The 16350-nt window shown below is 32.4% G+C and overlaps 1 protein-coding gene across 3 annotated transcripts; it reads right to left on the bottom strand.

Annotated features, from left to right (window-relative positions):
* Positions 1-1622: 1622 nt before the first annotated feature.
* LOC114754576 (pentatricopeptide repeat-containing protein At3g49240, mitochondrial) lies at positions 1623-7331 on the bottom strand. Of its 3 annotated transcripts, XR_003741214.1 has the most exons (3): positions 5304-7329; positions 2308-2375; positions 1623-1789 (listed from the first exon to the last, which is right to left on the bottom strand). XR_003741214.1 is itself a non-coding variant. In XM_028943359.1 (2 exons), the coding sequence occupies exon 1, from the start codon at positions 7247-7249 to the stop codon at positions 5342-5344; it is 1908 nt and encodes a 635-aa protein (XP_028799192.1). In that variant the 5' UTR covers positions 7250-7329; the 3' UTR covers positions 2099-2375; positions 5304-5341. The 3 variants fall into 3 exon arrangements, 2 of the variants coding, with proteins under 2 accessions (XP_028799192.1, XP_028799193.1); XM_028943359.1 differs by lacking the exon at positions 1623-1789 and having other exon boundaries at positions 2099-2375; XM_028943360.1 differs by lacking the exons at positions 1623-1789; positions 2308-2375 and adding an exon at positions 3158-4250 and having other exon boundaries at positions 5304-7331.
* Positions 7332-16350: the final 9019 nt, after the last annotated feature.

Below are 16350 nucleotides of genomic sequence, written 5' to 3'. Positions count from 1 at the left end.
AATATAATAATTGTTATCCTTTAAATTTATTCTTATTTTGGTTTTAATCTTTCAAGTTTAAAACTATAGGTTTTGGTTCTTCAATGGGCAAAATAGTTCAATTTTTATTAGATTATACATACTAATACTTTAAATGAAAAGGAACTTACAGGACCAAAACTAAAATGAGAACAAAATGGAGGGATCAAAAATTGTATTAACCTTAATATAATCTAAATTAATTTTATAAATTATTTATATTACTAACTTTGATTTGATCCTAACTTTCATATCACAATATTCATACATAAGATCAATTCTTTCATTTATCAGTCATTCACCTCTACATTTTTTCTTCTTTTCGACCGCTTAAAAGATGTCAACATTATCTCACTCCCTTTGCCCTTGTTTGCATTGTCTGTTAAGGTATAACAATTGTTACAAGTTTATTTTGATGATACCTAAATAAAATATTACAATCTCAATAAGAAGAATTTACCACAATTTTTGCGAGAAAAAGATGTAAAATCCAGTTTTATGTTACTTATTGCGCTTGATTGATTATTTCTCTTTAGTCAACAAATAATTGTTTTTTTTATTATTTACACTTGTTTGAATAACCATTATTACTATACATTCTTTTCTTTTCAACATAAGTTTCTAAATCGGTTTGAAGAATTTTATCTAAATACGGAGGTATAGACTTTAAAACTTATTTAAAAGCCTACATTTTAAGTTAGACTTTAAAAAGACTTCAAGCCTTTTGATTTAAAAAAAATAAAAAAATCTTTGTGCAAGCTTAGGCGTTGAATATTTACAACCTCTAGTCTTTAATATAATAATTAATAGACTAATTTGAGTAGATTAAAAAAACTAACTATATTAATTATTTGTAATAAATAAATATTGTCTTTCTTAAAATATCTTTGCTAATCAAATGTATTGAGTAGAACTATCATCATTACAAAGATTATCTTTTAAAAAAATGAACAAATATAAAAAACAGTGAATTAGATTTTTATATTTAATACCAAAATAAAAATCAAATAAGATTTTATAGTAACAACCGGAGACAGTATTATAACCATGCTTATTTAACTAAAGCCTCACCTTACCTATTTTCATCCCTAACCTTGAAACAGAGTGAATCTATTTATATCATAACCGCACAACACGCTCATTCACTTGTAAGCGATAATCGACTCATGATTTTGGACTATTTGGCACTATATTTATTTTTCAAAATTTGGGCCAAAAATTTTACAAAGCATTTTGTCACCAGCACCCTACTTTTTCATGCATACACGGGGAAAAAGAAAATCTAATTGACAAGATAAATTGAATTATTGCACTAACAAAACTCATACAAATAAGAAAGAATCCAAAAAAAAAAATCTTTGAATTTCAAAATGCCTTATTTGTTACACTTTAATAACAATTGACAACATTTGAAAAGAAAATAATAACTTATTTTTATAGTTATTCCTGATTGAGATTTTAAAATTTTAGAATTATTTTTTGGAATTTTTCCTGCAAATAATTGAACAAAACAAGAAACCATAAAAAATCTTCAATTGCAGAGGGAAATCTATTTCTCAACTCTGATATCAACAGACAAACAAGATTATATACTCTTCCCTATTTCAGAGAATCCATTCCGGCTAAACTTTCAATCACATTTGTAACTAGAATTATCATCAAAAGGGAAAAAAATCAATATCCTTCCAAAATCTGCAAAAGTTCAATTTGCTTCAGATTTCCCAAATTGCAAAAGGGAGAAAACAGATGGAGGAAATGTGTCATAAGAAACCTGAAAATCAAAATGTTTTACATTAGAGGAAATTGCTCATGGAAAACAAATAGGAACAAAGAGAAATGAAATGGGAGTGTTAACCCATGAAAGAACTTTGTTGTGAACAACTCAAAATCACACACACACATCAATATTTTCTTTACTTGATTTGTAAAAACCTTTGAACTGGAGACTATGACAGATCAAGTAGCAAATTAAATCATATGTTACTAAAATTCTGTATTAAAGAAACATGTACCCCTATCATTTTAGTCAGTCAGGACATGCTTTTGCAGCATGAAAATAAACTCTTCATCATCATAAATATGCATGACAGAACATGCTTTTACTCTTATTCAGCCGGAAGCTTTTACTCTTATTCATCTTATTACTCAAAACTTGGATGAAAATCCACGATTCCAATCAAATCATGGAACAAAAACAAAAAGAAAAAGGAAGGAAGTTAGCTTACATTAAATTTCTGAATCATCCATTAGAATCGTAATATATACAACAAAAACACATGAATGTCTTACATGAATCATTCTCTTGACACCATCATCCTCCCTCTGGGAAGCTGCCTCTAATGATCATAAATTTATACCTACAACATGAACATAATTCCAATTATATTATTTAAAATTAAAAATTTATGGAAAAGAAGGAACTATTCCCTAGCTGGAGTAGTAGAAGATCGCCTGTGTGAATTTTTAAGCTGAGACATCTTTATGTTCTGCAAGATTAGTTGCATTGTTGTACTTCAAGCAAGAGAAGTGTGAACATCATGGAGATATTGGTACACACAACATTAACTCTATTAAATGTAATCAACATTGTCATAAATCTAGAACATTAAAAGGGAAGATCATAACAAAAGAAAACGGAGAATTCAGAAATGCCCTATTCGGAAAGCCAAATTTACTATGATCAAGATCATGAAGCACAAGTGACATTGCAATTGTTTGATTCACAAATTACAGATCCAAGTCTCCAACTTACAAAATTTAATGCAACAAAAGTAAGCTTTTCAAATTAAAAAAACACGCAAGTTGAGAACAAAATATGCATTCAAGCTCCAAATGATCATCTTTAGCGATGATTATGCTATGTGTTATAGGCCTTCCTTTTTCTTGGCGTATCTAATGTCTAGGTTCTTTAAAATTTGTCTGATTCATCGGAGGGGAAGGGAGTGAAGAAGGGGAGGAATTTTAATACTAACCCGTTTGGAATGATTAGAAAGAGGAAAGGTCTAATGTTACGTTGTTTACTTAGGATGAGGAGGAAAAATAATTTTATACAGACAACTTTGCCTTTATTTTATTTATGATTTTTTTCTCAAGCTTAAAATGTTTAATATAATATAATTATAAATGACGTTCAATTTATAAAATTATAATTATTTAAATTTTTTAAGTATAATTGATGGCTAATATCCAATAATTATAATTATACTTACAAAATATCATTAAGCATGGCACTAAACAAACGTCAAATACCACAATCAAAAGAGACACAGTGCCATCCAGTTCTCCTCCTAAGCAACAAAATTCTAATATTAGAATCGAAAACCATCTTCATAATCACTTGCTTACACAACAACAAAGTGAACATTGAATAACTATCTTGAGTTTGGCCACATCATTCATGAGAAAACAATAAATGTCAAGAATCTTCTCTTCATGACATCCTCAATCTCGAATCAGTTTAAGAGTTTCTTACTTCGAAATTTGCAGGGCATGTCTGCTTTAAATACTTAATTTCATTTGCTAAGAACAGTTGCAATAACATTCATCCTTTATGCAATTTGAGATATTTGTGAAGGCTCTTTATTCTTGGTGGCAGCGTCTTTTTTGGCCATCCTATAGCTTTCACTATTTTCCCTGGGAGAATGGTCATCATGTGGGAAATTTTTTCATATCGACTGGAAAATTCTCTTTGTCTAACGTAATAATACCTTTGTCTAATAGAGGAAAAGAAGTCTCTCTTTTGTTAATTGCGGAAGGGATCATATTTTGGTAGAGTTATTTGTTACCATTTTTGGATAAAAAAATGTTATACCTAGTATTTGAGAAGGTATAGAAAGGGGAAGAGAAAGAAAGACAAGATAGAATAAGAGGAGCGGAGGGTTATAAGAAGAGAGAAGAATAGCAAGGCAAGATAGAGGTTGAAAATACTATATCATTCAATCATAGAAGCATACACACACGTTTGATGGCTGTATATTCGGGTACAGATATAGGCAGGGGAGACATGGTCTGGAAAAGCTGAACCATGTCCCTTCACAGGACGAGGCTGTTCTGGTCTTGTCCTGTGAACACCCTTACTGAACATGATAATCACGATAACTTCAAGAACACATCATTTTAATCCCTATGCTCGAACATATCACGTCACACAGTAAGAGTTCCCACTTTGGCAATGCATAGAATAAAGCTTGTGGCTTACTTAGCAATTAATAACTATAAAGAAATTAATGAATCTGGGAAAAAACAATAGAAGCAAAATGAACATAGTAACCAAGCAAATACCCTATAACGAATAGTTAAAAATTTTAAATTCTGATTATTTTGACCCCTAACATAGCATTATAGAAGAGACAGGAATTTGAAAAATTTCAACTGCATGCAAAAAATTAAACCATCCCAATAATTTGGTGTACACAACTAAAAGTAAAAGCTTTCTCTAAAAACATTAAGGCCAATAATGTTGATTGAGATAGTTATGGATGAAAAGAAAATAAAGGAAATGAATAGAAGTGGCAGTACTGTTGTGGCTTTTGCGTATCAAGTCAGCAATGCTCACATCTTTTTCTAATTGGAATATGCTTAGGCAATGAGCGAGGTTGGCAGGGAAGAAATTTCGAGCTTTTGAAAATAAAGAGAAAAAATGACACGTGAAGAACAAAACCTAACCTGGAAACGAAGAATAAATAAATATGTATGAAATGACATTCAGCTAGCACATGCAAATGAGGAAAGGGAAAATGGCACTCGTTATACAGACAGCAACAATAGAATATATGATCAACTTAATTATTAGAGAAAAATCACGAAGAAAAACAACTATTAGATTGAGTTCAATCAATATGGGAGAGAATAAACGTAAAGAACTAACCAATGAAATTTCAAATATATATATATTTAACTCTTGAGACTCCTAGGACAATGATTTCGGCAATGACAAAAATTCTTAAAATCATTTTCTTAAAAAAAAAAATCATCATACGTATTAAGCGATCAATCAAATTTCTAGAATAAACAACTCCAATCCAGCTAACGATTCCAAAGTCTCTCAAAGCATTTTCTATTAGCTAGATCCAAAACTGACAGTCCCCAACGCAGCACACTCATTATCATAATGAAAGTAGAAAAATTAATTCTACCCAAATACTCAAATTCCTCCTTTTTCTTTTCGACGTCATAGCTTATTCATATCATTGACCAACACATAGACGTAGCTCTAATCAAACATTGAAATTTACCATTTCAACAATGTTGTTTCAATTCAACAAGAGAGACACAAATATTATTACCTCATCCAAGTATCTAAGTTGTTCACTCAAGCCGATACCTAAGCACCTTCACGGTCACCTTTATCCTCTGCATCACCTAAATTCTTAGCTTCGGCTGTTGTCTCTGCCGACTCTGATTCAGTAACAGTCCCAGCAGTGCTCTCTTCCTTAGAAGCTTGAACTTCACCTTCAGGTTGAGATTCTGAATCTGTTTCCTTATTACCAAACAACTTTGACGGAAGCAAAGAAGCCACTGCAGCTCTTGCACTTCTTTTTGCGGCTTCAGCTGCCTCAGCCTCCTTGGCCTTGGCTTCAGCCTTCTTCCTTTCCTTCTCCTCCATCAGCTTGGTTAACTCATCCTCTCTGCCTTCTTTTCTCAACTCTGACTTAACAAACTCCTGGAAATCCTCATCAAAATCAACTCCATTGTCATCCAACAAGGTATCCACTATGCCAAGAACCTCGTCCAATCTTCCTGCATTGCTGAGCACGTTCATCATAAACTGATAACTTGAAACATCCATTTTGAGCTTCTTGACCATCAGATCAAAGAAAGACTTCGCCTCATCAATCTTTCCAACTTTAACCAAGCCATCAACCAACCTATTGTAAACTGCCAGGTTTGGTCTCAGGCCAGATTCAACCATTTTTTTAAAATATGCTGCTGCATCGTCAGGCCTATCCTCTTTGAAGCAAGTATCCATCAATAAGCCATAAGTGTACTCATCTGGGTTCACACCCTTGCTCTCCATTTCTCTGTAAATCTCCTCAGCTTCCACAAGCATTCCATTATTGCATAATTGTTCAATCAAATTATTGAAAGACAACGTGTCTGGGCTGCACCTATATTCACCCATTTTTCTAAATACTTCTATTGCCTCCTTGAATCTTCCTTGTCCACAATACCCATCAACCATCACATTGAAGCTTCCCAAATTAACTGCCAACCGCCTTGGAGGATTGTGCTCCCTTGTCATCCTACCAAACAACTTCAACGCCTCATCAAACTTTCCGTTCTTGCTCAGTGCATCCAACACCGAATTATATGCAACAGCACTCATCTTCACCTTGGAATTCTCTCCAACAGCCTCCTCGTAACATTCCATAGCCTCCTTATCCATTCCCCTCAGGAAATAACCCTTCATTAAGCTCCCATACACAATCCCATCTTCCAAAACCCCTCCCAATTTTCCTTTCAAATCTTCGTAAAGCTTAAACACACCATCAGGGTCCGAATTCCTGGCATGACCCAACATCAAATAGTGATACACAGTTGGGTCCGGCGCAAACCCTCTGGCGTCCATTTCCTCTTTAATCTCCATAGCTCGGTCCAGCTTATTGTTATCCACCAAACCTTTAATTAGAATCCGATATGTAGTAGGCGATGGGTTCATGGGGGCGTCATTGACAAATTGCTTGTAATGCTCCAACGCCGTATCGGGTTTTCGGCAATCAAGATACGTCTGAAAAATGAGATTGTGAGTTATGATATTGGGAACAACACCAGCTTGGGTGATGAAACGATGGAGAGACAGAAGATCAGAGTATTTAGACTGTCGAAGAAGAGCAGTGAGCACGGCATTGATGGTAAAAATGGTGGGCCGGCAATTAGAGTAAATGGAATGGCGAGTATAGAGAGAAGCTTCTTCGAGGTCATTTTCGCGAATGAGTGTGAGGATGCGATTATGGAGGTTGAGGCGATTACCAGTGAGGGCAGAAACATGTTCAGGGAGCTTAGGATTGCCAGGGTTGAGGTAATAAGGTGGAGATTGGGATTGAGGCTTGGCTTGTTGGGGCTGAGAGCGATTAAGAGCAGAGAGAGGAGGTTCGATGCGGAGCTGGCGTTTGCGACGGCGTCGTTCTGCGGCAGCTTCTTCGGGAGAGGAAAAGGAGAGGAAGCGTAGGTATACATAAGAGAGACGATGAGGTTTGGCTAGGCTGAAGAAGATGGGTTTAGAGAGAGCCATGGTCGTGAAGTCGAGGGTTTCAGAATTTGGATAATTAAAACGATGGGGTTCTAAAAGGGTTTATGCCATGATTTTGACGGCGGCAGAGATAAGAGGAAGAAGATGAAAGCGTATGTTTGGGATCGGCGCTCCACCAATCCTAGTCCGGGATAGCTTATACCCGTAGTTTGACTAAAAAGGTATTTGAAGTAAAAATGTTGAAAAGTTTATTTTGTTTTGTGAAAAATCTTTTTTATTAGAAGTATTTTTTAGGGTTGTCAAATATTTTTCTAATTCTAGCTGCAAGATTTTTTTAATCTTGCCAGCAACTGTGATAATTTTTTTACCAGCAGCTGTGATAATTTTTTTTTCGCCAACAACTGTAATAAATATTTGAACATTACTAACAATAATAATTAATTTTTCTATAAATAATAAAAAAAAATACTGAAATGCTACATTGTCATAAATATTATCCAAATGCTGCAAGAACAAGATTAAAATTATACACAAATTGTCTTTCTATAATAATTTGGCTTTAAAAATCTGACAAAGGTAAAATCATTTTTCCCATGAGCTACTTCAGTTTGACGTGACTTTTTTTAACATTAAGAAGTGAAATCATTAACGCAAAAAATGATTTTACTTTTGTCTCTTTCTATAATATTCTTTCATGAAAATCCATCTAAATTTTTTTAAACTACTCTTTTTAGTTCAAAATATAAATATCAAATAACTAAATTATGCTACTCAAAAAATTAGTTAAGGACAATAAATATATAAACAATGTAACTTATTTTCCTAAAAATTCTTATTTATGAACAGGTAAGTGAAAGTGAGAATGAGTGGAAAAAAAGATAAGAGAGGATGGATTGAAAAAAAAAATAAAGACATATTATGAATTAGATATATAAAAATGAAAAAAATGTATGAAACGAGGGATTGCACGCAGAGAAGATATAGCACAAAGGTGATTACCCATTAAAAAAGTTAAGTTGCACAAATTCTTTAAGGATCATTTGTCAATTAACTTTTCAATAAGAGATTTATCCTCAATTTTCCCAAAATTAAAAAGTAATTTTTATTCAATTTGAACAATAATTATGGGTTTGTGTTTGGATTGGCAATGGCAAAAGTAGTTTTTATTTCATCTGACTTTTACAAACATAAGTTAAAATAAAAATCAATTAATGTAATGTAACTTATGTTTAGATTGATTTTTATAAAACTCAGTTTGATAAACTAAAATTTGTTTGAATAGATAATAAAAAAGTAATTTTAGATGGGCATGAGTTTTAAAGAGACATATAAACTAATATATAATTTAATAATACACATAAATTTTTCAAAGAAATTATGCAACATATAATATAATTAAGTAATTTATTTAGTTTTTTTAATTTGTTCAAATTAGTCTATTGGGGTCTTATATCACAGAGGGAAGGTAGCATATCATATGTGTACAATTTAATAAATTTTAGAAAAATAATTAAATTTATAAGTTAATTTTTTCCTTAAAAGAATTAAAATTATTGGATCAAGAGAGGACCTATTTAAATATCCTCATCTTTTTTTCTCATTTTCATTATTTTCTCTCTCCATGTTACGAACCAAAAAAGCTCAAATTTTTAAGGGAAAATGACATTGAAGTCTTATGCAACACAAATACTACAAAATGTCCCAGGAAATTTGTAATGATTTGAAGTCCCAAAGGACTGAGTGTAATTTGGTGAATTGTAAAAAGACGCCTCTGCCCCTGGTGAGATGCACCTACACTAACTGAAAGCTGCCCTGTTTTTTAGTCTGAAAATCAGCACTCTATACGCAGGAAGCAAGAGAGAAAAAACTCAAACTTCATTTTACTTCTTCCTTCATTCCCATATGAAAATCTCATCCACTCCATTACTGTCAATCATTGGCAAAAATCACTTGTATTTTTGGTTTTGGTGTGTGTTTGGTCATTCAAGTTAGGGTTTTATATGGGGGTAGGGTTGATTATGGGGTGTTCTGTTTGGGTATATTGTGTGACAACTGTTCCTTTAAAACCCATTTAGATCAAAATTTTCAATTTTATTCGAACGATTAACCATGATAGAAAAAGAAGAAACCTTAAAATTTTAAAATCGCTATCATGGTTAAAAGAAATAAACTTATAATAAGAGTAACATCGATCGTTACCTTGGGTCTTGGACTTCCAAAGTTCAGAAATATCATTCAACCATTAGCCCAAACCAAACTGATATTTTCAAACATACGAACTGATAAATCAGTTTAATATAAACTATAGAGCTCATTAATCAAAAGTCAACACTTTCAAAAGTTATTGTGGGTTCACAGCTTACCGACCCAAGCAACCCAGCAACAAAAGTAACTAAGACCATAAGTCTCGATTAAATCAGAGCATGCAAAAAGAGCTATATGTGGCAATATACAATACTCATCACATGACTAAAAGGAGGCTATACAAGATAAACTTGATAGCTAAGCCTTCGCTGCCTTCCCTGATGGACCAGCCCTAGAGCTATTATCTGAAAATGTTAAACCACGGGGTGAGACAAAAGCCTCAGTAACCAACAATCCTACTCATTAGGCATACAAGTAAGTGCTTGAGAGGTGTCAAGTGGAACAGTTACTAAAATCATAACATTCACAATTGTCACATGGTTATATATATATATACATCATACATATACATATCAAATGCAATATCTCACTCTCAATTCCACCTTATTTCCTCACACCTTATTTCCTCTGACTGAACCCATGGGCTAGTACTGTCCCATGTGACTGGTAGTTCAACATAATAAGCTCACCGATCAATGATGTGAATAGGCCAAAATCCACAGAGCACAAGATCGGACCATGGGTTCCCCCTCTAGTCCACTAGCGGGGTGTCATACGCCCTACAACACATGATAGGGCCAAAGGATCAACCAGTGTACATCTGGCGTCCTCCCACCTTATTACCTCTATAATATGTACAAAAATTCACCCCCTTATTCTCCCTATAACATGTCTCCCACAATCAACGTTCACCGTCCCCTCTCGTATTTATACTCATGAGAATAGTCATTTACCAATAACATAATAACTTTCACATTTTTCAAAATCGAGATTTCGAAATTTCAATAATCAACACCAGTCCTCAAACCATTTCTCAATAAATTCTTGTTCCACATGACAATTTATAAAGTCATAATTTCATACTATTTTTCAATAACATAAAGTATCTCAAGGTAATTTCAACAACGATGCCTTTCATTGCTCAAATAATAATTCAATGGCATTTCAAGAATCTCATATAATTTGAAATCACTCACAAACATCATACAAGCATACATAACAAGTGGAAAGTGGTTACCTTTCACCAAGGCTATAAAAAGAATTACTACAAAGTCAACCCCGTGCTCAAACCAACAATCCAATAATCAATCTACACCATTAATAACCACAAATTAATATAAGCTAATTAATTAAGCTTATATATATTAGTTAAATTCCTAATTTAATTTAATTATCATTCTAAATTCTCACAACTCTTATAATCCAAAATTAAGTACTTTAGAACTAATTGGTAATTTTCTAACAAGCCAAATTATTTATTTACATCCCTCAACTTATTTACTTTAATAAAAAGAATTTTCTAAAATTTCTAAATATGAAATTAGTATATTCTAAATTCCAAAAATCACATTTAAAATTTAAGCCTCAAAACCAGACCATCAAAAATTCAATAGTGTCTCAAATATTTATATATATAAATAATCAAACCAAGATTTTAATGGCATATATATGTTTTTTTTTTCAATAAATAAGAAACTTTAATTACAATAATTATTTTAAAACCTCTAGTCACTCAATAAATAAAACTAAACCGATTAAAATTTTAAGAATATATCAAACAACCCAAATAAATTATTTAACTTAATTTTAATCGGTATAAATATGATATATATATCATAAATAACATATTTTTTAATTAAAAATTAATTTTTAAATACCAAAATCAATAAATAGACAAATCTAAACCGGTAGAAATGATCTACTATAACAGATCTATAATACTGTGATTAACACTCATCAAAACTAAATACTTGCTCTAAACTCTATACCAAAAATTTTCTCTAAGCAACACAAAATTACTATCATTAGATAGATCTAATGAGTAGAACAACTTTCATGAAGAGAGTTTTGTAATTAGAAGTAGTTTTACTTACCAAAATGATCTGTAACATGAAGAGAGAAGGGAGAGAGAGCGACGCTGCGAGCGAGCGGACGAAGCAAGCGGAGAGAGAGAAGGAGAGGAGGAGAAGACGGGAAGAAGGTAAAAAGAAAACACTCGGGGTAAACTGAAGTTAAAGACCCTAGGTAAAACGGAAAAAATAACAGTTTGAACCCCTTTTTTTTTCAATTTTTAAATATTTAAATCCTTGGAGTAGAATTTAAGATGTTGTTCTATTGTGAGTGGATTGAAGGTGACTTGCTCTGTTTGGGCATGGTTCAGAGAGAATTGATGAGAAGATGAAGGTTGGTGTGATTAGAAACCCTTACTGCAAATAGGAAAATATGTTATCAGTATGGGCCACGACATTGTCAATACAGCTCCTTGACTTGTCAATAGTAACAGCATTGTACAGATTTACATTAACTGATTTTTAAATTTTTTACACAAGGTCATAACTTTCTGTACCCTTGACTCATTGGTAGAGGTCACAAAAATAGGAAGAAGAGATACAAAAAGGGTGAGTAGTTACATGAGGCAAAAGAAAAAAATGGAAAAAAAAAAGCCACTTTGATCCTAGACAAATGATGGCAAAAGAATTTTTTCGTAAATAGAAGTGACAATTTTTTTTTTGTAGATGTCACAACATACACAAATAATTAGTTGATACTGGATACGTGCAACTATATTTTTTTTATGGGATTATAAAATCAATGTAAATTACATGTATATGAAGTTGTAAATGAAAGTTAGCTGTTTATTACATTCTGATGCATAGTTAGTTTGTCATTATCCGCACCCTTCATTGTCAATATATGCTTCGTCACTTGTCACTCACTGCACCATCAGTTGTCAATTAATGTACTGATATAAATTTTAAAAAAATATGATGTTCGTTACATAATGTTATATAACGTCATACAATATCACTAATTCCTCAAAACTAATCCATTTTTTATAATGTGATATAGAATAGTTATTAAAAGTCAATCATCACTGATATGAAGTCATAAAATCACTTGTTATGAACAACACATTCACTTGTTAATGGTTTCAGTGTAACTTGGCATGTTAGATTCTGCTGTCATTTCAGTTGTCATTACCCACACCCTGTATTGTTATTAGACCTGTTATAACTTGTCAACGAAGCACTGTGACTTGTCAATTATTTGCTGATGTAAATTGTCAACAATATGAATCAAGTTACATAACCTTTGTTTAGTATCATATGAATTTCATTACTCTGTCATATTATATTTTTTAGTTATATTGTCATATATAATCATTATTAATGAAGTGTCAATTGTGGCACTATGACTTGTCAATGGTGGCACTGTGACTTGTCATGGAAGTATTATGACTTGTCAATGGAAGCACTATGACTTGTCAATAGTGGCACACTGACTTGTTAATGGTAGTACTATGACTTATTGTTCGCCAATAACTTCTTGCAAGGGTTGGGTGCTGCGACAGATATGATCAAACGCCACGGCGCCTTACACAGAAGGGCAGCTCCTTGGGATAGATGGGGGCGTTGCGGCGAATTATCAATTATCAATTTGGCACTATGACTTTCAATAGTGGCACTGTGACTTGCCAATAGAACATTGTGACTTGTTAATGAGGCACTGTCTCTTATCAATTGAACATAAATTTGAGTAACACATTCTTCATAATATTATATTTTAATGCAATATCACTTAACATTATAAATAAGACCATTCAGTTGTAAAAATTTTGAATATTATTTGTTTATATCCACATTCATTTGTTATGAAATTGTTATATCACTTTTATTTAACCCCTGGTATATTCTTTGTTATTTTGGATAACTTAGGTTGTTAATTTTCTATGCTGGGCGTTGTTGAACTATACACAACTAAAAATTTCAAAAGAAATGAGTTACTTTCTTTTCCAACAATCGATGATAATTTCCTTTAATTCTTCATAAGTTGTGCCTCCTTTATATTGTTGTTCTTCACTCCTACCTCCCACATATCTCATATCATCTTCTCTATCATTTATAAACTTTTCCCCTATGTAAACAAAGCAAATAGATGCTTTCCAGATATACTCTCCATCATAATTTAAACCTGCATCAAGAATCACGCAACTGTTATTGACAAGTCAAGGAGCTACATTGACAACTGTCACGGCACACATTGACAACTATCGCGGCCTAATTGACAACACAATATCCCATTTCGTGCTAAGAGTTTCATCCACACACACTAACCTTCATCTTTTTCTTCCTTTGCCACTAAACTAATCAGAATAGAGCAAAACCATTAACAAGTGAATGTGTTTTTCATGACAAGTTTTTTATGACTTCATATCAGTGATGATTGACTTTTAATAATATTCTATTATCACATTATAAAAATGATTAGTTTTGAGAATTAATGATATTGTATGATGTTATATAACATATGTTAACGAAAATCATATTTTTTTTAAATTTATATCAATACATTAATTGACAACTGATGGTGCAGTGAGTGACAAGTGACGAAGCATATATTGACAATAAGGGTACGAATAATGACAACTAACTATGCATCAGAATATAATACACAGCTAACTTTCATTTACAACTTCATATACTGTAATTACATCGATTTTTATAACCCATTAAAAAAATATAGTTGCACGTATCCAGTATCAAACTAATTATTTGTGTGTGTTGTGGCATCTTACAAAAAATTTATTTCACTTCTATTTACGAAAAAATTCTTTTGCCATCATTTGTCTAGGATCAAAGTGGCTTCTTTTTTTTTCCATTTTTTTCCTTTTGCCTCATGTAACTACTCACCCTTTTTGTTGTGTCTCTTCTTCCTCTTTTTGTGACCTCTACCAATGAGTTAAGGGTACAGAAGGTCATGGCCTTTGTGTAAAAAATTTAAAAAGCCAGTTAATGTAAATCTATATAATGCTATTACTATTGACAAGTCAATGAGCTATATTGACAACTGTCGCGGCCCATACTGACAACATATTTTTCTATTTCGCAGTAAAGGTTTCTAATCACACCAACCTTCATCTTTCTCATCAATTCCCCTTGAACCATGCCCAAACAGAGCAAGCTCACCTTCAATCCACCCACAATATACCCAGAAACTGAACACCCATAATCACCCTATTCACCTATAATAAAACCCCAACTTGAATGACTAAACACACACCAAACCAAAAACAAAAGTGATTTTAGCCAATGATTGACATTAATGGAGTGGATGAGATTTTCAGATGGGAATGGGGAAAGAAACAGAATGAAATTTGGGTTTTTTCCCTCTTGCTTCCTGCGTATGGAGTGCCGATTTTCAGACTGAAAAACAGGACAGCTTTCAGTTAGTGTGGGTGCATATCACTAAGGGCAGAGGCGTCTTTTTACAATTCACCAAATTGCACTCAAGTCTCTTTGGGACTTCAGAATCATTACCAAATTTTCTGGGACCTTTTTGTAGTATTTTGTGTTACATGGGACCTTAGTGTCATTTTTTCCAATTTTTAACTTTTGTTTCAATGTGGCTTTTTTTTATAAGCCCATTTGTCTCCATCCTGATTCCCAAACATCACTTCACCTACAAATGACACAATGGCGCATGTTGTACATTTTCCAACTCGCCTTTGGGCCTCTCAACACTGCTCCAAATATGATCTATATAGTTAGGTTAATTAAGAATGTTTCAATGACCAATAGGGATTGGATCTAGTAGAAGGAACTAGTTTCTCATAACATGATGAACTAATATTCGAATCTCCGTTCTGAGAGGTGCTCACATTTAGTGCCTGACAGTACCTCGAATAGGATTGCCTTTAATAGGAAGATACTTATGCCCAAAAAAAAAGAATATTTCAATGAAAACTACTTAAAATAGATTGTTTGACATTGGTATTTTGAACTAGAGAGAGTAATTTTAAACAAAACTTGGATGATTTCAAGGAATAATATTGCAGAAAGAGACAAAAGTAAAATGTTCTTCGTATAAACAAGTTCATTTTGATGTGAGTTGTTCATATAAAAAACGATTTCACTTTTGTCATATTTTAAAAATAAAATCGTTCTTGGAGAACGACTTATATATATATACTTTTCCGATCCTTAATATAAAACCTATTTAATTAATTTGATTAGATTAAAAAAGTTAGGTAAATTAGTTAATTATAAGAAATATGACATGTTTTTCCTAAAACACCATGATCATCTTTCTTAATATTCTCTCTTTCTTCTACTTAATTATGGTTGAGAGAATATCTATAGGAGTAATTTAGAAAAAATTGATAAATATGAGAAATAGGTAATATATTTAGGACTAAAATTAACTCAACAATTAGGTCCTATATTAAGGATTGAAGGAGTACAATTTTAAACGTGTTATTTGCAAGAACAATTTTGAATATAGCATTTGCATATACACTTTTAATATTGTAGCATTTTGGGTTTTTTTTTTTTTTAAAACTGTTTATAGCATTTGAATGTAAAAGGCTAACAAGAACAAAAACGCTAACGATCATTAAAACAAATAAACAAAAGAAAAGAGGTGGATGAGGCAACTAGAACAGGGACAACCTAGACATGAAGAAGGTACAACTACTTCGTGACAGAGGACTTTATAATGACAAGCACGAGTGCTATGAGTGAAAACGCTATACAATCCATGTGAAGAATGTTTGCTATATAGTTACCGTGGGTTAACTTACAAGTTGCTTCTTTTAATCTTTATTATAAGTTTTAAATAACTAATTTGTAATGAACAAAAAATCGGATCAGACACTAAACCAGTTCAAATAGTGGTTCAAGAGTCAGTTAGTCGGATCGGGGTCAACTCGAGATCCAACCAATTATATTATTTTACCCAACCAATCATATTAAAATAATATAATTTAATTAAAAATAACA

The sequence above is a fragment of the Neltuma alba genome, unplaced genomic scaffold (genome assembly GCF_004799145.2).
Source record: "Neltuma alba isolate B1F8T4 unplaced genomic scaffold, ASM479914v2 tig00010152_pilon, whole genome shotgun sequence".
Taxonomy (NCBI): Eukaryota; Viridiplantae; Streptophyta; class Magnoliopsida; order Fabales; family Fabaceae; genus Neltuma; species Neltuma alba.
Note: the sequence above shows the minus strand (reverse complement) of the source record. Positions and strands in the feature narration are given on the sequence as shown.

Excerpts from the sequence above, each read along its gene's own strand:
- LOC114754576 (XM_028943360.1), bottom strand. The coding sequence starts at position 7,249 with ATGGCTCTCTCTAAACCCATCTTCTTCAGCCTAGCCAAACCTCATCGT.